At 47.8% G+C, this 26,568-nt stretch overlaps 1 protein-coding gene across 7 annotated transcripts in view; it reads left to right on the forward strand.

The window, feature by feature from the left end:
• MYO10 (myosin X) overlaps positions 1-26,568 on the forward strand; it is a 195,832-nt gene that overhangs the window by 96,927 nt on the left and 72,337 nt on the right. For all 7 annotated transcript variants that reach the window (XM_077896391.1, XM_077896393.1, XM_077896389.1 and 4 more), the window contains 13 exons: positions 8,332-8,466; positions 9,704-9,828; positions 10,305-10,318; positions 10,438-10,522; positions 11,349-11,452; positions 19,897-20,026; positions 21,524-21,642; positions 22,628-22,774; positions 22,962-23,062; positions 23,176-23,242; positions 23,763-23,855; positions 24,276-24,344; positions 24,727-24,809. In XM_077896391.1, the coding sequence (XP_077752517.1) occupies positions 8,332-8,466; positions 9,704-9,828; positions 10,305-10,318; positions 10,438-10,522; positions 11,349-11,452; positions 19,897-20,026; positions 21,524-21,642; positions 22,628-22,774; positions 22,962-23,062; positions 23,176-23,242; positions 23,763-23,855; positions 24,276-24,344; positions 24,727-24,809 (1,272 nt within the window). The remainder of the gene's footprint in view (positions 1-8,331; positions 8,467-9,703; positions 9,829-10,304; positions 10,319-10,437; positions 10,523-11,348; positions 11,453-19,896; positions 20,027-21,523; positions 21,643-22,627; positions 22,775-22,961; positions 23,063-23,175; positions 23,243-23,762; positions 23,856-24,275; positions 24,345-24,726; positions 24,810-26,568) is intronic.

Here is a 26,568-nt window from a genome sequence, read left to right on the forward strand (position 1 = left end):
GTGAACTTGTACTTTTATCAAATTAAACTACCAAGGGGGGCGCCTGGGTGGCTGGGTCGGCGAAGCGTCTGCCTTCAGCTCAGGTCATGATCTCAGGGTCCTGGGATTGAGTTCCATGTCGGGCTCCCTGCTCAGCGGGGCTCTGCTTGTCCTTCTCCCTCTCTGTTCCCTCTGCCTCTTACCCCGCTCATGTTCTCTCTCCCTCTTTCAAATAAATAAACAAATTCTTTAAAATAAAGTACCAGAAGGGGCATCTGGGTGGCTCAGCCGATTGAGCATCTGACTCTTGATTTCAGCTCAGGGTCCTGGGATGGAGGCCGTCATCGGGCTCTGTGGTCAGCGGGGAGGCTGCTTGGGATTCTCTTCTGCTGCTTCTCCCCCAACTTGTGTGTGCTCTCGCTCACGCGCTCGCTCTCACTCTCATTGTCTCTCTAAATAAATTTTTAAAAGCAAAATACCAGGAAACCCACTGTCAAAACCCATCCCTAGGAACCATCTAAAACAAGCAATGGCGTATATTTCTCTAAGAAAAACTTTTAATGGGGTGGCTGGGTGGCTCAGTGGTTAAGCATCAGTCTCTGGATTTTGGCTTAGGTCACGGCCTCAGGGGTGTGAGAAGGAGCCCCGTGTCGGGCTCCACACTGGGTGCAGAGTCTTCTGGAGACGTTCCCCCTCTGCCCTTCTCCCAGCTCATGCTGTCTCTTAAAAAAAAAAATCCTTTTATGAACTACTTTGAATTGGCCTCATCGCTTACCTTCTAGTGACACCCAGCTGGATCTTCTTAATTCTTTATACCAGAACTGTGTTCTGGGGACATTCAGAACACCCCTGGTTAGTACCCAGAGCGAAGTGCAGAGCCTGACTTTCAGCTGGGTTTCCTTGGTATCTGTGGCAAAGGTTTGGACTTCCCTCAGGCGACTTTCAAATCCCAACTTGTGGCAAAATAATTGCATTATTTAAGAGGCAAGGACGAGGCATTTTGGCTTTGGGTGAGATGAGAGGAAGACCCTCCTTTCCCACCCTCCGGATTCCTGATCCAATGAAAAGGAGACAGATGGAGAGCCATATGTTCGCTCCAGACTTCGAGCCAATCGGCCTTGCGAACATCCGAGCCCCAAATTAGACGAAACCACCTGATCCGGATGCAGGCAGGTACGTGGTGGCCACGCTCACCGTGGGGAAACCTATTTCCAGTCCTTCGCCCAGGTCACCTGTCAGGGAAAGGTCCCCCCAGCTCCTGCGGGGAGGCAGGGGCCAGCAGACCGCGGAATCCCAGGGAGGGGATGGCGGGGACGAGACCCCCCGCCCACATGGCACCTGCGTGAAGACGAGCTCGCCAACAGCTCCTGAGGGGTTAGTGGGTTTCGGGCACGGTGCCAGGAGCCTTCAGGCATCAGCTCACTGACATCTTCCAATGGCCCTGCGATGGCCGGGGCTACCACCGAGCGTGCAGGTGCCCCGCGCAGAAAACCATGTCGGGGCCCGTATCCTCCTCCCCGGGGTCTGCGCCCGTTACTTCTCTGCATGGGTCTTGCCTTTGCAACAAACCGGAATGTGATGAACAGCACAGCAGAACCCTGCCTTTCTCCCCCTGCCTGCCTCTGCCACGTTTAGGGGACGCAGGCATCTGAGCAGATGCACCCTCTTTCTTAACCATTTTGCTGGTGCTAATGTCCGGGGCTGTGGAAAGAACTCGGGGCGGGGGGGAGCTACCCACTGGTCTAATCAGGTGACCGTGAATCATGATGACTTGCAGCTCATCAAAATGAAGCTCTTATTTAGTAGCTTTTAAAGCGGGGGTAGCTTTGAAGTGCCCCGTTCCCAAGAGAGAAACTTGCCTTATGACTGGCAGCCCTGTTCGTAGGCTCTTGCAGGCGACCTCCCCAAAGCTCAGAAGTCAGAATATCAGATCCCCGTTGCAGCGTAATACGGAATAGGATGCGTTAAGACCAGCGGGAAGAAAGCAAACATAGTCATTTTTAAGAAGATCAAATTGTACCTGAATATTTGCCATTGATCATTGCTTGTGTTCCTTCCCTTCAATGGGAGAAACGAGAGGATGACTCACGTATCACTCGCTAGACAGAGCGGCTGGGGAAGAACGCGGTAAATCGAGTGAGGTCATCGTGCGTAAGTGTGAGGGTGTCTAATAAAACGGGAGGGGGTCAGCATTTTCATGCCAACGAGACCGCAGTATTTAAAAATAAGGTGGGAGGCGGAGGCGGAGGCGGAGGGGGAGTGGATCCCAAATAGAAAGCTCCCATTGTGTGACTCCGGCGTGAACGGAGTAACTGTATTTATCTCAATTAACCCAGGAAACGGCGTCTTTAAGAATAGAGTGCTCAGTAACGTATCTTGTTTCATAGACAGCTTTTTTTTTTTTTAAGTGGAGGCTGGGGCTGTGGGAATCAGAGACCTTGAGTAGAGAAATAGACCTTCCGTCACCGTGTCCCTGTCACCGTGTCCCTGTAGCCGGCGCCCGTTTCCTCAGGCGGGACCCGCCCCCTGCTGGATACAACATGTTTCTCTACTTTGAGAACATTTTCTTATGCAAAGACCCTTAGGGCCAGAACCTAGGCCTGCTTGGAATCAGGACTTCAGAGAGCAGTTTCCCCCTGGCTTCACGAGCCTCGGCTCCTTGGCCCAGGTCCCCAGCGTCCTGCGGGCAATGCCAGGTGTCTAGGCTTCCGGTCCAAGCCCCTCGTGTTGGGCTCGCTTTCATGGCTGTCCTCCCTCCTCAGCTCTAATTCTATCTTTTTCTGCACATTTAAGCAAATGTTTACGCTATTATGGTCTTTATATATTTAAGGGTCGCCCGGGTGGCTCAGTGGGTGAGCATCTGCCTTCAGCTCAGGGCGCGACCCCGGGGTCCCGGGATCGAGTCCCACATTGGGCTCCCCACAGGGAGCCTGCTTCTCCCTCTGTCTGTGTTTCTGCCTCTCTCTCTCTCTCTCTCTCTCTCGCTCTCTCTCTCTCTCTGTCTCTCATGAATAAATAAGTAAAATCTAAAAAAAAAATGTTTAAAACTCGAGGTGTTTTTCCATCTAACTGGCAAGAGCAGCATTTGATTTTGGTTGATCTGGGACATTTCACATTGACTTGTGCCCCTTGTATGTTGATGGGGCCCACGGGGCTTAGCGTGTTGTGGCCTATCGGTATATGCGGCCTTTTGAGATCCGCAGCGTAGGGCAGGCCTGTGCCTCAGTCCCCGTGGGACCAGGGCAGTGTCGGGGGCCAGCGTTCCCGCCGTCAGTCTCCGCAGAGATACGCGCGGCAGCTGTGCCGTCAGGACCTTTGCATGTTTCGGTTTTCCAACACGGGGTGGATTAGGCACCTAATGGATAATCAGGTGTCCAGTCTCTTTTCTGTTTCTAGTAATATGTTCATAAATGGTCGAATTGGCACAATGAACACAGCCTGTGTCCGGGGTCAGCAGGGTGCCAGCCTGAATAAGACGCCGCGGGCTCTGGCTCACGTGACCCGGCAGCTCACGGTGCTAGACTTTAGCGGTCAAAACAGTCACGATGGTAATAAAATCCAGTCGCTGCCTTTAGGACCACCTTGTCCGACGGGAAGAAACCGATGTGACTGATCTCGATAGCACCTGCCAGATGCTGTCACGGAAACATGTACGTGGCTGCTCCGAGAAGGTGGCAGTCGGTCCTCAGGAGGGAATGCAGACAGTACTTAGAGGACGTGAGGTGTGACCAGGAGGCAAAGGCCATGTGGGGACCTGGCGGGTGTGGAGGGGAGGGGCGGCCACGGAAGCATCTGCAGAAACAGATACTTGGAGAAACAAGGGTAATCCGGGGATGGAAGGTAGCCTGTGGGGCTGTGGGACATGAAGGGGCTAAGGGACATGAAGGGGAGAGGCAGATTCCCCTGTTAGCAGGGAGCCTGATCCAGGCTTGGATCCCTACACTGTGGGATCATGACCTGAGCTGAAGGCAGGTGCTTAATTGACTGAGCCACCCATGAGCCCCTGCTTTTTGTTTTTTTTAAAAAATATTTTATTTATTTATTTGAGAGAGCATGAGCAGTGGGGACATGAAGGGGTTGGAGAGCAAAGAGAGGGAAGTGACGTCCGTCCACAGAGACTGTGGCGTCCTATGCTCGGACGAGCCCAGGAGGCACTGTCCACGGGGAGCCGAGGCTCGGAGTCGTGTGCGGGGCCCAGGCCTGGGCTCCAGTCCCACTAGGCCCTTTCGGAGTGGCAGCCTCCTTCCGGGGGCCGGCTCACATTTCAGGGCTCTGTCCTGCTGGCTGAGACCCGACGGCCAAATCCCAGGGACTCAAAGCCTTGCCCACGTCTTCAGGCCGCCCAGCAAGTGGCCGATGGAGGTCCCGAGAGTGTCCTGGGAGTTGGGGATTTGACTCCCGTGGGATGACGGAGGCTGGTCCTGGTCAGCAAGCTCGTCTGTGAAGGGCGGGGAGGACGTGTCACGGCCACGCACCTCTGCCCTTGAGCATGGAAACACTCCCAAGCAGTGAGCCAAGCAAAGTCTGGGCCGTGTCCTGATAAAACTTTATAGAAACAGGCGGCAGAGCCGACTTGGGGGTGTGGTCTGTGGACAGCGGCGCAGGCCTGTGGGTGTGCATGAGGGGCCCTGGTCACGTCCGGGCCGTCGTTGACCCTCCTGCCCCTGACTCCTCAGTGTCTTCCTCTCTACTGATCACTGGCATTTCTAGCACGTTCCATCCTTTGAAGAAGATGTGCAGCTGTTCTGCATCCTGATAGACCACGCAGCCCCCCCACTGCTGTCCACAGGGCGCCATGCCTCTGGGCGTCCCTCGCTCACCCTCGCCTGCTCGTGCTCCTCCCGGCCTCCCCCTCCACCCCCCACCCGGTCGGGCTCTCCTCTGAGGTCCAGGCGGTGGCCTAGGTGCCCCTGGGGGACCACCGTGGGCATCTCAAGGTGCATCCTGAGCGTCTCCCAGAAATGTGTCCATCTCCTCACATCCCGTTGTCAACAGCGGGCGCTGCATCCTACTAGGTGGCACGCCGAGACCTAGCCATGCCCCTGGGACTGTGAGGCCTTTTCTGTGTGCCCCCCACCCCGGCCTCCATTCAGGAGGAATTCCACACGGTAAAGCACGTGGCCCACGTACGCAGCTCGATGGGCTTGGCGTCATGTGCACCTGTGCACTCGCCCCGGTCAGCCCGCACCCTGCTGGCAGGCCATCGGCGGTCCGTGCCTGTCTCTCCCCTGTCTTTCCCGGGGCCTCTCCCCAAGTCGCTGCTGCCCTGCTCGCTACCCTTCTGCCCTCCCCTCTCCCACCATCCCCCACCTTCAGTCCCCTGTGGACCCCCGCAGACCCCTACCGCGTGTAGCCTTGAACCTAATCCCCACGCTCTCCTGCGGGACAAGGCCTGGTGGTGGATTCGGCCTCCGGAGAGGCCTCAAAGCTCTTAGCAAGGCCTGTGAGGCCGCCGCTCGGTGCTCTGGCTTACGTTCTCTCTCTTTCGTGGTTGTGTTGGTTTGTTTCACCAGTGGACGCCCGCTTGGGTTCATCAAGACGACCCTGGGTGCATGTCTGTGATCACGCCAGCGCCCGGGTGAGGCCTGTGGTTGCCTGGTCTGCTGAGACCAATGTAGGACTGGACACGAGTGGGGCTTGCTGGGGTGATGGCTGTGGGGCCACCGTCCCGCCGCGGCCATGGGGAGGGCACACGGGGAAGGGCGGGCGCAGCCTGCTGGGTGGGCCGGGTGGGAGTGGCAGCCCCTGGACCTGAGCCCAGCACCGGGAACCAGTGGGTAGAAGTCAGCCTGGCCGGCGAGCATTCGGGGGCTGCCCTGTCGTGTTTGCGCTCCCGCCCTTGGCCCTGTGGTTCCATGGGGGTGGCCGCTGTCGTTGTGAGGCCGTCCCCTTGGCACCGGCCCGGAAGTCAACCTGACGCTGTCTGCCTTGGGCTGGTGGGCTCCCTGAGGTGAAGGGCCCGGCTCCAACACCGCTGTCTGCACGCCCCCCTCCTTGGGCGCCTGCCGACGCCCCCACCCCCACCTGCGCATGATGGATGTGCTAAAGGGGCTCATGAGCCCAGGAACCCCTGTGCTTACCAGGCGATTCATGCTATTTAGAAGGTTTACCAGGAAAGGATGTTGCAGGAGGACACAACCACGCAGGGGCCTACCCTGGGAGGGGGCCGTGGGCCCTGCGTCCCTCTGTGTGCCTGACACCAAGCATGGGCCTCCCCACGCCCCTGGAATTGCTGTGCGGGCTTCGCTCCGTAGGCACCGCTGATGAAGTCCCTGGCTCTCGGCCTCGAGTTCAGGTCCCGGCGCTTCCTGACCCAGAGGCCAGCTGCGGGAAGCGACCGAAGCCCCTGCTTCCGACCCTGTGGGTGGTCCCCCTGGAAGCAGCCCCCAGCTTGGGCGCCCTAGCCGCTTTCCAAAAGTCGCCTCCCTACCGTGATGTCTCGGGTCCGATTACTGTCACCGTGGAGCTCCGATGGGGGTGTGAGCCCCTCTGCATCAGAGGGGACTCTGACAAGGCCGAGAGTGTCTTGCTGTAAGCGATCCCACCAGCACATGTGCGTGGCATGTGCATCATGTTCACGGAGCCCCACGGATGGCTCACCTGAGAACGCCGTGACTCCTGGTCCTTGCCACCCTACTGCCCTGTTGGAGAGCACCCGGTCCGGGGCGCGGCCAACTGCCGGTTCCCAGCTCAGGCCGGGGTCTCTGCCGTGCCCTCTGAGGCACTGGGCCCAAGCCCTGCAGGAAGCCCTGTGCTCAGGGGGCGCGGGCCTGCGGGGATCCTCCCACCCCCCTCTGCCCCTCCACACATGCTCTCAGCAATAAACCCTACAAAGAGGTGAAAGCGGATGGCGTCCTGGGCTAGGGGACTGTGCTGAGCCCGTGACCCCCACTGCGTCCCCCCTCCTGCCCAGTGCACGTTGCCCCTGTGCAGGTCAGCCTGCCCTCCCCCAGAACCGCCGGGGCCTTCACCTCCACCCGTTTGTGAGCTCTCTGCCCCTGGCATCTGTGTTGCTCTGCTGTGCAGTCCTGTGCTTCTGGATCACAGACACGGAGTCGGTGGTGCAGCCTGACGCGGGCGCCTGCAGACGCTCTGGGAGTGCAGGAATCCCCAGGCACATGCTCCTCCTTCATGGCCTCCAAGACCAGACGGCCTTGACCGTCCGTGGGAGTGTCTGTGCCACAGTGGGCTGGAAGACCAGGGTCACGCGGAAGTGCTGCCTGTAGAGCGCCCGCCGTCACCTTGGCACCTGGGGACACGCGTGTGCTCTGGGTCTTAGTGGCTGTGAGCTGTGTGCTCGTCCTCATCCTGTGCCCTGTCGCCGCAGCATGTCCTGGCCCGTCGGGCCCGATCACTGCTGCTGTGTGGCCTGGGGAAGCTGCTCTCAGCTGTGGTGGTTCCTGCACTGGCCCGTGGGGGGGCCCCTGGGAAACTCCTCGGGGTCCTGACCACTCGGCCCCAGCCCTGTCGGTGCACCTTAGGGGCAGATTAGGGACCCGCGTGGGCAGATTAGGGGATCCACATGGGCAGCCAAGTGTGAGAACCCTGGCACATCTCCATTCCGATCCGTGTTTTATCTCCGTTCCAAGTTTTAATTCTGTACCCCCCCCCCCAAATAAATATGTACTTAAAGAAGAGGCTTGGGCAGGGGTTGCTCTGCCTTTGGCTCAGGTCATGACCCCGGGTCCTGGGATCGTCCCAGGGCGGCTCCTTGGAGAGCCCGCTGCTCCCCTGCTTCTTCCTCTGCTGCTCCCCCTGCTTGTGTCTCTTTCTCAAATAAAAAAACATTTTTTTAAGATTTTTTTATTATTTATTTGCTCATGATAGAGAGAGAGGCAGAGACCCAGGCAGAGGGGGAAGCAGGCCCCGTGCAGGGAGCCCGGTGAGGGACTGGATCCGGGACCCCAGGACCGCGCCCGGCCGAAGGGGGGCAGAAGCCGCCGCGCTCCCCGGCTCCCCGGCTCCCCGGCTCCCGTCTCTCAAATAAAATCTTTAAAAGCTCCACAGCAAGGGCCTCGGAGGCGATATGGCGGGAGACGAGGCTGCGGGTGGCTCCAGTGGGTGCCCAGGCTGGTGGGTGCGCGGGCCCCGGCTCGCTGGGCCCTGGGCGGGGACGTGCTGGGCGACGGCGTGGGCCGCTGCTCCCCGCTGTGTGGGCCCGACCTGCGGCCTCTGCGGCCTCTGCCCCCGCGGCGTCTCCGTGCACCCGCGGGGGGGGGGGGGGGGGGTGTCAGGCTGCGGGTCCCGCTTCCGCTTCCGGTGCGGGCGGGTGCGGGCGGGTGCGGGCGGCGGGCGGGCGGGCGGCCCCCCTCTGTGGGCCGCGGGGAGCCTGAGCGGCGCCTTGTGTTCCAGCGGCGAGAGCGGCGCGGGCAAGACGGAGAGCACCAAGCTGATCCTCCGGTTCCTGTCGGCCGTCAGCCGGCAGTCGTCGGAGCTGCCCTCCCGGGAGCGGACGTCGAGCGTGGAGCAGGCCATCCTGGGGAGCAGGTACCCGCCGGCCCGCCCCGCCCCCCCCGCCCCCCCCCCCCCCCCCCCGGCCGGTGACTGACCCCGGGAGTGCCCCGGAGCCCGGGCCGCGGGGCGCCCACTCGCCCTGGAGGCCGCGTCCGGAGCAGAAGCGCCCGCACCGCCGCGTGTCGGACGGAGCGCGGCCGCTCAGGCCCCTCAGGCCCCTCAGGCCCCGGAGGCGGCGGGCGGCGCGGCCCCTCAGGCCCTGAGCGGAGGCGCAGCCGCCCGCCCGCCCGCAGCCCGCCCGCAGCCCGCCCGCCGCCGCCAGCCCCGGGACCCGCGGGGAACCGCAGCCCGTTTCTCTCCTGGGCGTCCGCGCTTCCTCCCCCGTGGCCGTCGTCGAACACACGGGACGTGAGACCCGGGCCCGAGCGTGTGGGCCGCTGTCCAGGACCGGCGCCCGTGGAGACGCGGAGACGTGGAGGCGGCCCTCGAGGACTCGGCGCCTGGACGCCGCGGGCCGACTGCAGGCCTCGGGGCGCAGAGCCCGAAATCTCTCTTGGGTCCTTTATAGAAAATGTTGCCGCCCTGGGCCTGCCCGTCCCCGGCTGACATGTGGGGAAGGTCGGCGGAGCTGCCTCCTGAGGGAGCCCCCGGACAGCGCGCCCACGGTGCAGTGCCCCGGACGGGGACTTTGTCGTCCCCAAACCCGGGTGGGATCCTGTGCCGCAGCCCCGGGCTCCAGCGTGGGCCGCAGCCCATTGGCTCGGGGACCAGCGTCCCGGCCCCGGAATCCCCCGCATCCTGCGCTTGCTCCTGCGCTTGCTCCGTGACCTGCCCCAGCTCGGGCCAAAATGCACGTGCCTTGTGACCCCGCGGCAGCAAGTGCGCTGAGATCTGGCTCTTCAGTAAACAAACGCGGTCGGTCACCGTGGGCCTTTCCGCTTTCAGATTTTTCCCACAGTGGCGGATTTTGACATTTGTGAGGCCCGCTCCTGCTGTTTTCACCTCTCTCCTAATGAACACTCCACCGTCCTCACTTTTTTTTTGATTATTGATTGAACTACAATGACAAACGGTTTGGTAGGAGCTTCAGGTGTCCGTCCTAGGGATGAGATTTTTGTGAATCTTATGAACTGATCCCCCGGTAACTCTGGTTACCATCGGTCACCCCGTGCACAGTGATAACAGTGTTCTTGATAGGTCGCTTATGCTGAAATTACATCTCATGACCTGTGTGTTGTATAACTGGAGGTTGTCCTTACGTCTCTCACAGCCCCATCATGGAAGCTTTCGGCAACGCAAAGACGGTGTACAACAACAACTCCAGTCGCTTTGGGAAGTTCGTTCAGCTGAACATCTGCCAGAAGGGAAATATTCAGGGCGGGAGAATTGTAGATTGTATCCTGTTTCATTTAGGTCCTGTCGTTAGTATTTGACCCTATTAAGTACAAACTTGGTTATCATTAAGGACAGATACCGTGAAACATCACGGTTATTGCTTAATATTCTGCATGTGACCTATTAATTATTCTTTTGGAAACTTCCAAAAGTTTTTCTTTCCTTTTGGAAACTTCGGATATCATGTTCATAATCTGGAAACGTGGAGTCATCATGAAGCATCAGGTGTTTGCTGTTTGAAATCGATTCTGTTAGATAGTTTGGCACCTCCTAGGAGGCCCATGTGTCCTGTCAGAAAATGGGTTTATGTGAACTAGTCTGTGCTTTGTTGGCTCATGTTTGGCGCTGGAAGTCTCAATGCCAAAGGAGCAGGGATTTGTGATGATTTGGGTGACAAAGGATAGAAAATTAAGGACCAATTGAGCATGCCCTATCCTTGTTTTGTTCCTTGACTGGCCATTGCTTTTCACATGAAGATTTATTAGAAAAAGTAAGTAAACATGATTTAATTCACATTTTCTTCTATTGATAATAATTTCTGGAAATTACTGGTTTGTGTTCATGAAATGGAGGAATCGTCTCTGAGAAGAAATCTGATTTATCCCACAGAACCGAGTAGTAAGACAAAACCCCGGGGAAAGGAATTATCACATATTCTATGCACTGCTGGCAGGGCTACAACATGAACAGAGAGGTAAGTGAGTGTGCGACCGGCAGAGAAATACGGACTAGCAACTTGTTTTCCCTGAAAAGCCATCAGTAAGACATCTACTTGGGCTTTGTTGGTATTCTATCCATTGAAATATGGTGTACGAGAATACTGAAGATGCTGAGGCCATCTCGTTTTATATTATTTTTTAGAGATTTTATTTATTTTATTTGACAGAGGGAGAGCACAAGTAGGCAGAGCAGCAGAGGGCGGGGGACGTGGGACACCCCCGTGAGCAGGGAGCTGGTGGACTAAGTGGGGCTCCATCCCAAGACCCTGGGATCATGACCTGAGGCCAAGGCTCAACCAACTGAGCCACACAGGTGCCCCACGGAGTCCATTTTACAGCCAAATAATGTAGAGGGAAAATCACCAATAGAGAAATGTTAAATTTTTGTTTTTGGATTCTTGGCACTTTTCTAATTTATAGAATATTAATAAAAAATATATAGTGCATATTTTATCTGGTTTACTCTTAAACCATACTCAAATACAGTTAATTTTTAAAAGTGTGATTTTTTAAGAGAAAATAATCAAAACAGGATTCTTATTAGTTTTTCAAGAATATTTGCTATACTTATTTTCTTTCTTTAGAGAGCAAAATCAAACCGACTGAGCCACCCAGGCTTTCTTAATTTAAATCCTTTTTATTTTCTCTAAATGATGACTAAGAACTTTTTTTATGTTAACGGGACTGTTAGCATAGAACTATTTACATACTTTATTTTTTTAAAGTTACAAAGTGAGAATTCTTGGATTGTGTCTTATCCTGGCCAAGTACTGATTTTATGTTTTTCTTTGTCTTTTGTAGAAGAATTTTATTTATCTGTACCAGAAAACTACCACTACTTGAGTCAGTCTGGATGTATAGGAGACAAGACAATCAGTGACCAGGAATCTTTCAGGGAAGTGATTGTAAGTTATTTTCTTATTTTCCCCTTATTAAGAGTGACAACCTCAAAAAAGAAAAGTGGCATTTCATTCCTGTTTCAAAAAAAATTTTTTTTAATGAAAATAGAAGTAATTACATTTGCACCACTGTATGAGAAAAGGTACTTTCTTCTTGTTCCAAATCATGGTAAAGAATGTTCCAAAAAAAAAAAAAACAAAAAAGAATGTTCCAGACTGGAAGAGGATCCTCTTTCTCTGGAAGGTAGATGAATATCCGTGGCATTCGGGATAGGTACATGGTGGGTTAACTTGGAACAGTGTATTAAAATATGTGTGTGTGTGTGTATAGATATGTCTATATCTATATATAGATATATCTATATCTATATATCTATATAGACATATCTATATCTATATTTCTATATAGATATATCTTAGGCTTGGCAGTGGAACCTACCAATCTTTCTTTTTTGAACTTTTATGTATATATATATGTACATATGTTTTTATAACAGTTTCTACAGCTAAAAACCTGTCAACCATTAGACCCGGTGACTGTTAGGATCATTCTGACATCCGATTCTGACGACAACAGTAACAGTAGTCACCTTGCAGCTCTGAGCTGTGGATACCTGTGGTCTCTTACAGTTTTCTGATATCACAGGTGTTTGTTCTAAGGAACATTTAGGAAGCCTGGTCATTGAGCGTAACTAACATCCCCCCCATTGGAGGATGGCCAGTAGATTTTGCCAGTGCAATCTCCATTCCTTTGCCAGGATCATTGCTCCAGCATTGGATACGGTGGATCTAGGCTTGATTTCATCATCATACATGACATCGAGCACTTGTTTTATGGACTCAAGTGAGCCACATCTCTTGTTGCTCTTAACCCTGTGAGGGTAAGAACTGTGGCTGTCTTACATTCTACACCTGGGGAGGCTGGTGCCCAGTCTGACCGTACACAGTACCAGACAGAGCCAGTCTAACCCCAGATCCCAGGCTCTAATCCACAAGGCAGGGAGACTGTACCTGCTTCCGGTACAACATCCCAGATTGTCTGTCAAGTTCTTGTCTTCAGAGTTGTCAACAGTTCTGTACTCCACATCCCCATCCATTCTTCTAGATTGTTCAAAAAATGCCTTGTGGAATGATATCAGGGTCTTTTTTTTTTTTTTAAGTGAGTATATATCATACATCCTTTTTCCAGGTCTTAAATTGAAAATGAAATTAAGAACAGCATTGGCTAGAACATCCTCTTCCCCTGTCTCCCGTTTATCCTGCATTTATAATGCAGAGCAGTTTCTCTTGCCACATCTCTTTTCTTGAAACTGTCAACAAAACAGCCCCCTGCTGACAGCACCTTTTGCCGAGCACCCTGGACTGCATGGGAATTGGCCCCGAGAATTGGATTTTATGAAATGTTTTTTAAGCATTTTAAGTTTTCTTTCCCAATTTTATTTTGCCCCTGGATTTCTATCACTACTCAGACTTTCTCTCTTCTCAATTCATTCATTATTGTCTTTACTGTGTGTTAGAATAAATATGAAACTCATTTTTGATGAAAAGGGTAAAGAAAGACAGGAATTTTTTTTTCTTCTTTCTTGAAGCTGGAGAACAATGCTTCATGATAGAAGGAACTTGTTGCAGGAGACAGACTCCTAACTGTCCAAGAAGTAGCAGGTCTCCTACCGATTACCTCACTGGCCACTAGGGTGCACTGGGCACCCTGCTTACCCTGAAAGCGCCGGAGAAGCGACTCTCTTGGCTTTCCTCCGCTTTCCTCTTGGGACTTCGTTTTCTTTTTTTTTTTTTTTTTTTTTTTTTTTGGGACTTCGTTTTCTGATTCAGAATTGTTTATTCCTTTTGTTAGCCTTTGGGTAGACTTTTGGGGTGCACCCTGCTTTCATCGTTTGCTAGCTTTTATTATTGAGTTGAAAGAGTAGGTTTTGGCATTTAAAATCTGATCTTACGATGAAAAGATATCCTCTACAAAGGAAGAAAATTGTGCATGACATTGATATAGATGTACACAACAAGCTTACATGTATTCCATTTATAGATTCTTAACTATTTACCTTCTGATTACTTTTTAGTGTCAACCTATTAGAAATGTCAACAAAAAACTAGTGGCTATTTTTTTAAAATCAGGAACATGTAATTATTATTTAACCTTCTGGAAGGTCTAAGCAGTGCAGTCAGAAAAGAAAAAAGAAATGTGTACCTTTTCAGAAAAGAGGAAAATACTCTTTTCTCTAAAAAGTAGGATTTTTCTGTCTTTATTATTATTTTTTTCCTCCCTTTACTTTAACATGCAAGAATCACAGATTGGGGGAATGGCTTCAATAATTTGTCATATCCAGGGCAGCCCGGGTGGCTCAGCAGTTTAGCACCACCTTCAGCCCAGGGCGTGGTCCTGGAGACCCGCGATCAAGTCCCACATTGGGCTCCCTGCATGGAGCCTGCTTCTCCCTCTGCCTGTCTCTCTCTCTCTCATGAATAAATAAAACCTTTAAAAAATAATGATAATATCCATAAAATAAGGTCCATTACGGCAAGCAAAACATACGCTCCAGTATATTTAATGACATGGAAAAACTTATTTTATAATTGAGGGAGATAAGTTGCAATACTAAATAATCTTTTTATTTAAAAAAGCATTTTATGTATAATTTAGGATATGTGATAAATGGCAAGAATATTCTCTCACGAGGCAGAACTCTAGGATTTTATCATTTTGTGTTATATATTTACAGTGAATATATCAGCTTTAAGGATTACATAACTTTGATTACATTCCTAAAATTGCAATTTCTGTAAAATAAATTTCTAGAATCCTGAATATCCTATCAGTACCAGCCAGCCCATTGTTCTGCCTTGTGCAGTACTCCATAACAGGAGTGACACAGGAATGGCGAAAAAGAAACCCTGAAGTCTTCAGGCTGAGGTTGGTTTTATATAGCAACATGTTTGAGCACCTGCTGTGTGCCCGGCACTGTTCTAGGCAGCAAGGAGACTGCAGTAAATAAGCCACAGATCATCCCGGTATTCTGCTAAAGAAGGAAACATGATTGGACTGTATTGTACTGCTGTTTTTAATGTACTTTGTCTCTCAGTATTTTGGTTCTTTAAAAAAGATTTTATTTATTCATGAGAGAAAGAGAGAGAAAGGCAGTGGGAGAAGCAGGCTCTCCATGGAGCAGGACTCTGGGATCATGACCTGAGTCCAAGGCAGATGCTCAACCAACTGAGCCACCCAGGCACCCCTCTCAGTATTTTCTTCCAAAAGCAAATACCACTTAAATCTGCATCTTCGTATTTCAATTGTGTAAAGCTGCTTTTCCCAGTGGTTTGGAGATCAGAGGAAAGGAGCTATATTCCATTAAGACTGAAGGACATTTGTTTGCAGAATATGTTGAAATATTCATAGAAATTCTTTTTTTTTTAAGATTTTATTTATTTGAGAGAGAGAGAGAGAGGCAGAGAGAGCACAAGTAGGGTGAGGGGCAGAAGGAAAAGCAGACTCCCTGCTGAGCAGGGGCTCGATTCCAGGCCCCCAGGATCATGACCTGAGCCAAAGGCAGATGCTTAACCGATGGAGCCCCCCAGGTACCCCTCTTGTATACTTCTTTTAAAATTTTTGCTTATTTAATTGAGAATCTGCTTTATGTATTTTTAGAGTTCATCATTGCCACCACTTGGCAGGAATATAAATAAATGCCTGTAAAGTAGCCTGGGTGGCTTTAGGGGACCTGGTTCTTCCTGGTGAATGTATGCTGAGTTTCATAGCCATGTTTTTATGCAGCTATTTCAAGTCAATAGGAGCAACTAATTTATTTTATTGCCTGTATTTGACCCACTAGAATGGTGGCTGATAATATGTGTGTGAAGTAACAGGTGTCTTTGGGTGATAATCTTTTCAGATCTCTTACTCCACAAATGTTGAATGTTTATAGCATGCACGGCTGTGGACCAGGACTGGGGTTTCCGGACGGTATCGGCTTTCCTGGGTATATCGATGGGTTTTTTTTTTTTTAATTTTTATTTATTTATGATAGTCACAGAGAGAGAAAGAGAGAGAGGCAGAGACATAGGCAGAGGGAGAAGCAGGCTCCATGCACCGGGAGCCCGACGTGGGATTCGATCCCGGGTCTCCAGGATCGCGCCCTGGGCCAAAGGCAGGCGCCAAACCGCTGCACCACCCAGGGATCCCTATCGATGGGTTTTTAATGGTGTCAGCCCATGTATATGAATGCAGAAATTCATTCCACAGGAGTCAGATTTTATTAAGATTTAAATGGCCATCTTTATACCTCAATTTTGCCAAGATGAAAACATCAATCTTTTTCAGTGGTGGAGAACTTGGGAGCATAAGCAAATCTTATAAAACAACATGCTGTTGCCTAATATAACATTACATGATAAATTATTATTGGTTTGTTTACTTGCAGTTTGCTATGCCCAGAATAGCCTCTTTCCCCCCCATTTCAGTGGCACCATTTGTTCAAGATTCATCTGTGGTTCCTTTGCCTTGAATGGCACCTCCACACCTTACAGCCAACTGCCCAAGACCCTAGATGTACCTTTTGGCAGTAAAGCTCCTGAAATTTATCTCACTTTTCTATTCATTTCTAGTATGATGAGCCTGGCTTCCTTTGATTCTTCATGGCTGAGACCAGATCACATATTGTCACCCCTCCCCTTCTCCCCACCCACTTCCCACGTTCCCAGACACCTATCATTTTTTATGTTGCCTAATGAGTGTATTGAATATATTTTATTTTGTTACAGTTTTATTATAACTGAATTTCTGTTTACTGCTTCTGAACTATACTGAGAACTTCCCAGCATGCTTTTTAAGTCTTGGAGCCGTATTGTTGAGAAAATAAGACCATGATAATAAGCTTTAAAGTGGTTACTCTTGCCCAAGGGATGGAGATTGCTATTGGAGAGATTGTAAGCAGGACAGTAGGACACAAAAGTAGAGGCTCTTGTTGGCAGTTCCGGCGTGCGTGCCCAGGCTGCTGGTAACCGGGGCGGCCGTTAAATGACCCCGTGGTCTGATGAATGCGATTGCTACTTATCAGCACACTCCTAATTCACTTAGAGCTGAGTTGAAAGTAGTTGTATTTATTAACACAGTAAGCACAGTTCGTTTGCTTTCATATCTCCGTATGTAACTTCGGAATGTGTTTTAAGAACTTAACCAAGAATATTTTCATCAGGCATCTCTTGATATTTTTCATTTGATGGCTTGACGTCTTCTGCTACTGCAAACTTATTTTTTTATCTTACTTCCTTTTAGTGTTCTATAAAGTCCAGGTGGTTGACAAACAGTGAAGACTTTCATTTCTATGCTCATCCTATGATGAGCTAAGAATGTTTATAAGTTAATGTTGAGTATTAGGCTTATAGGAGGACTCTCATCACGGAGAGGGAAAATACTAACTTTTGCACAGTGTTGGTTCTTTACAGTTATTTCACTGTTTCATTTGGTCCTTACCACTGTTTTAAGTCTTGAGAATAAGAAGTTATTCTGTACTTCCTAACCATCTTCCTTTACTTTTAACTTTTGGAATAAGTAAATTTCAGCAGTTTTTCCATATATTGTTTTAATAAGCACTAGACTGTAGTTCTTATTCTTGTGTCTGTTTCTCTTTGCGCCTGTAAAATGAGTCTTCTCACCCCTGATTAAATAATTCATGGTGTTTTTATTATTTGTAATCAGATTTATTGAAATGTAATGTATATATAATAAAATGCTACCATTTGAAGTATACATTTGAATGGATTTTGAATTTATTCACCCATGTACCAACAAGCACAATCAAAATAAATAAAATTCAAAAACTTCCTTTGGCCCTTCCAAGCCACCCTTCTCCTAGGAAACCACTGATCTGTTTTCAGGCACAAATCAGTAGATTTGTCTTTTCTAGAAGTTCTTGTAAGTGAAATGATACAGAGTGTATTCTCACGTCTAGCTCCCTTACTCATCTACATCATACATGACTCAGTTCATTCCTTTTTCTAATGAGTAGTATTCCATTGAATAGGCAGCAGTTTGTTTATCCATTCACCCATTAGTATCATAAAAATATTGTCGAAATGTTAAAAGACTTGATGGAACATAATGTTTGTGAGCTTGCTAAAACTAACATCGCAGCTATTTCCAGTACAGTATGTTTATTTCCCAGCCTGGTTTTCTTAATGCAGTTCCTGGCTGGCTCCTTTGGTAGAGCATCCGACTGTTAATCTCCAGGTTGTGAGTACGAGTCTCACATTGGGTATAGGGGTTACTTTTTTAAAAAAAAGTCACAAAAATTTTTTAAAAATTTACTGACTTTTTTCTTTTATAGCAATCACTACATCCAACATGGGGTTTGAACCCATGACCTGGAGATTGCTTCCTTGCATTAGCAACCAAACCAGCCAGGCACTCCACAAAAATACAATTTTAAACTTTTATATAAAGCTATCTCATAAGTCATGTTTCTGTATGATCATAATTTCCTTTAAAAAGTATATACTATTCCAAACTATAGAACTGTTTTAAACTATTGCTATATTCGACTTGTCTGATGATAGGTAGAATTTTTTTCTCTGTGAACATGTTGATATAACACTGCAGTGAATATATTATAGAACTTTATTTCCTGTTGAGATTTTCCTTAGAATGAATTTCCAGCATTGAAATTATGGAAGATTATACAAGAGATTGCTTTTTTCTTTTTATGTCTTTAGAGAGTAATAGCATTGGCTGGATAAGAAGTTGGTGAAGTTTGGGTTCATTGAGCCTGATTTTGAGTCTTAGCTGTACAACCCCGTGAAAGTTATTTAACGTTTCTGAACATTATACATTTATGTACATATGTGGCCAGCACAATACTGTCATGTCATCTTGTTTTCCAGAAAGATTATATTAATCCATGACACCAATGACCAGTGCATAAATGTCCCAGTTTACCAACTTCAGGTTTATCATTCATGAGGGGTTTTTTGTTTTGTTTTGTTTTGTTTTGTTTTTTTTGCTAATTTGGTAGAAACGATCTCATATTTTCTTTGATTTGTACACATTTGATTTTTAGGAAGGATTTGCATTTGCTACTATAAGAAATGCCTATTTTATTTTTGATGTTCATGTATCTTTTATTATGGCTAAGCAATTGCTCCTTGCTTCTAATTTTTAAATTGTTTCCCTGCCTATTGTTTTTGCCCTTTGTTTCAACTTTGTTTTTTCCTTGTAAAGAAGTTAAACTTTTCACGTTTTAAATCTCCAGTTGTTTCCTTTTACAATTTCTGCGGCTTCAGAGTGTCACATGGTTTCCTTCCTAGTCTCCTAACGTGATTGTCATTGTCACAATTATTACATTGTGGTCCACGTGCTCTTGGTGGGTCATTTTCATCAGTATTGCCAACAATTCTGTCCTTAGTTGGGGGAGAAGGAGGCTTTTTTCTTGACAAGAATGTGGCTTCTAAATCACAATAGAGTGGCACCTGGTGGCTCAAGTTGGTTGAAGTGTAAGCATCCAAGTCTTGATCTTGGCTCTGGTCATGATCTCTCAGGGTCCTGGGATCCAGTCTCCTGTCGGGCTCCATGCTAGGCATGGAGTCTGCTTATGTTTCTCTCTTTCCCTCCCCTCCTGACCTCACCCCCCAATCTCTGAAATCAATCAATCAGTCACCATGGAAAATGATCTTAGATGTGATTCAGAAGATCCCTGGCTTCAGTTGTTTAGAGACTTGTATTTGGGAACAAACTTGCTCTCATATAGGTACTTGTTTACTTTTATTTTGCCCTAAACAGCACTTTGGTAACTTCCATTTACTATGGAGAGGAAAAAACAAGATCTTTAAAAATTCTTTGAAGAAATTAAAAGTAGAGATGTGATGCATGTTTAGGGAAGACCGATCTAAATCAATTCATAGATTTTATCAGTATCTATTATAAAAGGAATAGCTCCCATCTACAGAGTTCCTCATGGAGAATCCTTATTCCTCCCACTTGGGTCCCCACTGCATTTAGCCCTTAGGAAGGGCCCTGGAATGTGCACTGGAGCAGTCCCATGAGGCCTTCCCCTTCTCCACCAGCTTATGTGCAAGAAAATAAAGGTTTCTGTTATGCTTCAGTATCTACAGAAAGGGCATTTCTTTACCACCATCCTTACTGTGACTCTCTGACGCAGTTCTCTGGGGGCATAACTGGGAGGCTGGTATGTAATAAGGCAGATATCTCATTTTATTTCATCAACTGGGTGATCTCTCCACATTCGACAGTTCTTTCTGAATATCACCTTCTCTTATGTGTGCCTGTGCCGAGTCTTTATCATTTAAAAGCAAGAGGTCGTGAATCTGTTTTTTGTTTTCTTGCCTTTAGAATAATACCTGACAATTTTATTGAGTAACGGGTTTTTCATTTTCTCTAATATGGAAGGAAAACAACAAAAAATTAAACATAACTTGTTTTCTTTCAGACGGCAATGGAGGTCATGGAGTTCAGCAAGGAAGAAGTCCGGGAGGTCTTGAGGTTGCTTGCTGGTGTCTTACATCTTGGGAACATAGAATTTATCACTGCTGGTGGGGCCCAAGTGTCCTTCAAAACAGGTAAGATGGCTCTCCCCTTTTTCCCTCCTGTGGCTTTGTCCTCATAAGGAACTTAGACCTAAAATGTTTACTCTCTGGCCTCCTATAGAAAGAGCTTTCTGAGTCCTGTATAGAGAAGTATGGAGCTTTGTATTTGATGGGAACTGTCAGATAAGAAAGGATCCGAGCATATGAGGAGTGATTGCTGATTGGGATGGTGGCTGTGTTCTCATTCTCAACCAGGAAAGAGGAGAATAGACCCAATAAAGAAATATGAGCTACAAAGATTAGATGTAGGGAAATGTTGCGGCAGGGAGTTGTGGTGGCGTTGGTGTCCTTTCCCATAGTTCTTGAGTGGTGACCTGGTGTGCTGGGGATGCCCACTGGTTCTCAAGTACAAATGCTTGGTCCATAGTCCAGCTCTGCCACAGGCCGTTGCCTTGAGGTACTGACGATGCCCTACATGAGTGATTTCATATCTATAAAGTCCCTCGGTGATGTGTTGTCAAGATTAAATGAATTAATAATGCACATCGCTATGTCAGTTGTCATTTTCCTGGAATGATTTATGTATTTACTTTTGAAACTTTCTTGATGGAAGCAACATGTGAGGGCATGGAGCCTAGGGTTTGGATATGTTAAAGTTTGAAATGGCTGTAGGTGTGAAGCCAGTGCTGTAGGTCAGTGGTTCTCACATTGGTCCCAGTGCCTCTTAATCATCATAAGACCGTAGAGAACTCCAAAGAGCTTTTGTTTACGGGAGTCATGTCTGTTCATGTTACTGCCTTAGAAATGAAAACTGATTTTGGGGTGCTCGGTGGCTCTGTGGGTTAAGCGACTGCCTTTGGCTCAGGGCATGATCCCAGGGTCCTGGGATGGAGCCCTGGGTCAGGCTCCCTCCTGAGCAGGGCGTCTGCTCCTCCCTCTCCCTCTTCCTGCTCCTCCTCCTGCTTTGTGCTATCACCTAAATAAAATCTTTAAAATCTTTAAAAAAATTTACTAATTAATTTTGAAATGATTATAAAAAACCCATTGTGTGTTTACATAAATATCATATTTTTATTTAAAAGACTGCCCAAATAAAAGAAAATTTGCCAGAAGATTGACAGTTGTCTTACATTTTTGCCAACTTTAAAAATACCTGATGTCAGGGAGGACAGCTGGATTCTCTTATCGGCTTCTGCATTTGGTTTGTTGAGATGCCTCATATCACGTAACCACAGGATAAACTCGTCTGTATCATGATGAGGGGATGAGAGTAAAACAGCAAATAGCATCTTAATGTCATTGGAAATAGTTATGACCTTGCAGAGCTGTGGCAGGGTCTCAGGGACACTCTGCCTTGGAGTCTCAGGACCACACGTGGTCCAAGCATCAGGGTCTCTGCTAATTTTACCTAAGGGTAAGTTTAGGAATGTTTTCTGCTTTAACAAGGCACAGTGTGGAGTAGCTCCGGGTCCCCTGGCCCCTCCCTTCTTGGGTCAGTGTATCTACTATTGCCTTGTTCTTCATTTCCAGCCTTGGGCAGGTCTGCAGAGCTACTTGGGCTGGACTCAGCACAGCTCACTGATGCTCTGACGCAGAGATCCATGTTCCTCAGGGGGGAAGAGATCCTCACTCCTCTCACTGTTCAGCAGGTATGTGCACTTTGCCATCAAAGCTTGTTTTAAAAGACACTCCTGGGGAGGTGCCTGGGGGGCTCAGTCGGGTGTCTCAGTTGGTTAAATATCTGCCTTGGGCTCAGGGCGTGACCCTGGGGTCTGGGATCGAGTCCCACATCCACGTCCCCACAGGGAGCCTGCTTCTCCCTGTGCCTCTGCCTCTGCCTCTGTGTGTGTGTGTGTCTCAGGAATAAATAAATATTTAAAAAAAAACAACAACAAAAGGACGGGTCTGATGGAGATTTCCTGAGTTTGGGGTCCTGACATACTATTTTCTGTTCTTGGAGGATGCATTCATTTGTGTGTGTTTCCTCCTCTGTAAGACAGGGATGATTATCCTACCTAATTCATAGGATACTTGTGAGGATGATAAATACATGCCGGTGACCTAAGTACTAAAGAAACATGAGATTTAATAATTTATTGTCATTACTATGTATCAGGACTTAGTTTTGCTCCTGCAACTGCCTTGAGCTAATCCTATGTGCCGGCCCACCCAATATCCGTTTCTTGATTCATAAGTAAAAATGCTGACCATGCCACGGGGAAAACTTTTCTGTGTACAAAGTAGATTAAGAGAAGATGATCATGGGAGAACTCAGGCCTTAATTATGGTCTTAAGCCCGACAAAATCGAAGTTGTATGTGTTGGTTCAGATCCTTTCCTGTAACTCAACATAAACACTTGAGTTTGAGAGCTTGATAGTTAAGGGAGCCTTCAGCGCATCCCACCGTGAAGTGAGTGAGCAAGCTCCAGGATACCCGTTCCTGGGACATCTGGGTTTTCTTTTTTTTTTTTTTTTTTTTTTTCATCTGGGTTTTCCTAGATGGTCCTGATTAGCTTGATATTGGGTGCACAGGTGTTACTCCTGTTGAGTACCTGGGGGTGGGGGGCAGGGATGGACATGGCTGCCTGGGTCTGTGGTCAGCGGGACACGGTGGTGGCATCTCCTCTCCCCCAGGCAGAGGACAGCAGAGACTCCCTGGCCATGGCACTTTATGCACGCTGCTTCGAGTGGGTGATTAAGAAGATCAACAGCAGGATCAAAGGCAAAGATGACTTTAAATCTATTGGCATTCTTGACATCTTTGGATTTGAGAACTTCGAGGTATGCTTCTGAGGAGTGGGGTGCATGAGTTCTTTTCTATCCGCTTAACTGGCTCAGCTGAAATCTATTCAAATAAATGTTGATATTTTTCTCCACAGATTTTTTTCTTTTCCTTTTCTTCATCTTCATATGTAGTAGGAAGAGCACTAAAGATACTTGTTGAATGGTTCCCTCCTCCCCCCCTTAGGTTAATCACTTCGAACAGTTCAATATAAACTATGCAAATGAGAAACTTCAGGAATATTTCAACAAACATATTTTTTCTCTGGAGCAACTAGAATATAGCAGGTAAGTGCTCATAGAGTTTCGCCTCTAAATATTTTTTTTTTAATCAGCCACTAAATTAGATAGTTTTAAAGCTCTATTTTATTATAACTCAGACCTTTTAAATCTTGCTACAGGGAGGGATTGGTGTGGGAAGACATTGACTGGATAGACAATGGTGAATGCTTGGACCTGATTGAGAAGGTAACCTTGCTGATGCATCGTGGCCCTGTCCCGAGGCTGTCCCGCTGGGCTGATTCATATTTATGGGAACAAACTAGCTTGTGCAAACATGCACATCAAAGATGTGAATGCGGGGAACACAATGGACCATTTGCAAACATACATGCAAATGTGCAAAGTTGAATTTAGATACTTGGCTGCTTCAACTTATTGTTTCATCGGACTCCATATTTTAGAATCAAGTGTGTAAACCGGCTCCACTTAGACTTTAGTCAGCCCTCAGAGCTTTGCCAGCATCACTGGTACACTGGCCGCTTGTGGTTTCGTCCACAAAATTGTGGTGGGTTCCATGTTTCCATGTTTATATGGAGTTTAAATGCGTTGGATGTGTTTATGGTGTCATTCTGAATTTAAACCAAGAAATTGCTATGTCTTTCCCTTTGATGCTTACTTGAGAGAGAGGGAAGGGGGAAGGAGCTCTGAACTATTTTGAGGCATGTGGTCAACTTTTAATTCATTTAACCTCTTTTCTGTCTTTTAGAAACTTGGTCTCCTCGCCCTTATCAATGAAGAAAGCCATTTCCCCCAAGCCACAGACAGCACATTATTGGAGAAGTTGCATAGTCAACATGCTGTACGTCCAAACAGGCCAATTCTTAATGGTGTCTGAGTAGCACATCTGTGGCATCAGATACACCTAAGATCTTTCAGTGCTGATGGCTCTGCTGTGCCTCCCATGTGTAACTTTTTTCTCAAACCAGAGTGCTCTCTTCCAGTTGCTAGAACGAAATTGAAATTAGTGAAAGGCATAGACTTGGGGCTGCTTGTCAGAATGTGCCCAAGTTTAGTTTATGAGTATAGAGTTCAGCTCACTACTGAGGTGACAAGACAAGACCTACTTGGTTTTGATCGAGCGTATCACGGGCTCTGCCCTAAACCTCTGATGTGTGGCGGGTTTTGAGATTGTTTTCACTATGTGTTGTGGTGAATTCTCTCGGCAAGTCCGTGCAAATCATTAAGTGAAATTAGGTGTTTGTATTTGTTTCTTTATTAGAATAACCACTTTTACGTGAAACCCAGAGTTGCGGTCAACAATTTTGGAGTGAAACACTATGCTGGAGAGGTAACTTCCTAATTAAGATCCTTCCTGGGTGCCCGGGGAGCTCAGTAGTTGAGCGTCTGCCTTCGGCTCAGGACATGACCCCAGGGTCCTGGGATCGAGTCCCACATCAGGCTCCCTGCATGGAGCCTGCTTCTCCCTCTGCCTATGTCTGTGCCTCTCTCTCTGTGTCTCTCATGAATAAATAAAATCTTTAGAAAAAAATTCCTACTGCTATTTCCCATGTGGTATTTAGAAAAATAGTAATTTCAGAAACCATCCATAAATGTATCAAAATGACTCCTTTTCATGGGTCTGGCTTTTAAAGGAGATGCTTATGACTAGAACCTATTCTTTTGATCAATTGTACCATTTATCATTTGTCTTTTTTTTTTTTAAAAACCAGGTGCAATATGATGTCCGGGGCATCTTGGAGAAGAACAGAGATACCTTCAGAGATGATCTTCTCAACTTGTTAAGAGAAAGCCGGTATGTCAATCTCCTTTCCAAGATGTCATCAGCAAGCAAAGTGTCATTTGTGCAAATGCTTTTAATTTACAAACATAGAATAAAATAATACTTTTCATGGGCAATATTTCCTTAATAAAATGACCAAAGTATGGAAAGTAATAAGAGTAGCAGTGACTACCATTTAATGTGGTGCCATAAGAACAGTGTATCCATGTGTCAGGTATGACTTAGCCTGATGCGCAGATGGAGAGACTCATTTTTGGGGCAGTGACAAGCCTTGGCCAAGGACCCACAGCTAGTTTGGATTTGCTCTGCCTGGCTCCAGAACCCAAGATCTTAACCAGGATGACCTCTTTTCTTCACAACAAGCTTAAAGCTCTGTGTTAGATTGGTTTCAGCCTTGTGTGTGTAGGACGCGTGTGTCTCTAAAGTATGTCAGAAAAAATGAATAGGTGTCAGTTCAGCTAAGATTACAACCTTACATGTTAGTTCATCCATTCGTGAATCATAAATTCACACGGTTAGCTCAGTAGTTGGTCGGTGTCGCTGTTTGCGGGACAGCCCTATTATAAGGTGGGAGACTGACTGTGAGAGAAAGGGAGGGAGTAGCCCTTGGGGTAGAACTTTCCATCCATACTTGTTTCAGAACCACTGTGAATCTGTAACAGAAACAAATGTTTATTATCCAGGGAAGGAAAGCAGCACAATGATGAAAAACCCTAAGATTTTTAGGAATGTAAGTGTCTTGTGACCACCTGGTCACACAGCTCTGAATCGGGGTGAAGGAAGCCCACCTACACATCAGCTTAGGACCTTAAAACTGGAAGATATTTAGATTTGTTTTGACTTTCCTGTGTGGAGATTCCCTATTTACAGCACTGTCAGCTGTTTTTATCTTTAGATGAGTTTTCAGATCTTAAAAACAGGGACGTTCAGGGGCAGTGGGCTGACTCAGTAGAGCATGTGACTCCTGATCTCGGGGTCCTGAGTTCAAGTCCTATGTTGAGGGTAGAGCTTACTTTTAAAAAAAAAAAGTTCAGAAAATGATAATGGTGATGCTTTAAAAATACCATAGCATGCTCTCTATCAGCAAGTTCTTGGTGGTTAGATTTTAAAGGATAACATTTACAAATGACCTTGATGTTACATGGATGCCTTTCGCAGTGAAGAGAGGACAGGTATGGAGGTCAGCAAGGCGGTCACCTCTGTCATAACATGGGGTGATTTTGTGACTGGAGTGGAGAAGTTTCTGTTTCGGTCCGGGTTTCTCTCTGCAAAAATGTGAGGGGCCTGGGCTGTCGCTTGCTCTGCTCTTTCACCTTTGACATCTGTGACATGTTAATGGAAACAGAGTTTTTCTCCAAAGTGCTCAAAGCACAGTTAGAGAACTTCAGAGGGTGAGCCCGAAACAGCAACCTACAAGGGAAATGGAGGAGGGATGGGGACAGCGAGCGGTAGTGGGGCACCTTGATGGTGCCGCCTCTGGAGGGGCCGATGCCCAGAACTTGTCCCCTCCCTGCCTCATCTGCTCTGGGGCTGGGGGAGCCAGCTGCCCCCTACTTCCCAGCCCATGGCTGTAGCATCTTCCATGCAAGAAACACAGGAAGTTATTGAGAAACTTTTTACTTTTTATTAGTAGTGGCAATTTTTAAAAAAGATTTTATGTATTTGACAGAAGGCACAAGCAGGAAGAACAGGAGAGGGAGAAGCAGGCTCCTCCTGAGCAGGGAGCCTGATGTGGGGCTCCACCCTAGGACCCCAGGGTCATGACCTGAGC

Source organism: Canis aureus, chromosome 4 (genome assembly GCF_053574225.1).
Source record: "Canis aureus isolate CA01 chromosome 4, VMU_Caureus_v.1.0, whole genome shotgun sequence".
In the NCBI taxonomy this organism is placed as follows: domain Eukaryota; kingdom Metazoa; phylum Chordata; class Mammalia; order Carnivora; family Canidae; genus Canis; species Canis aureus.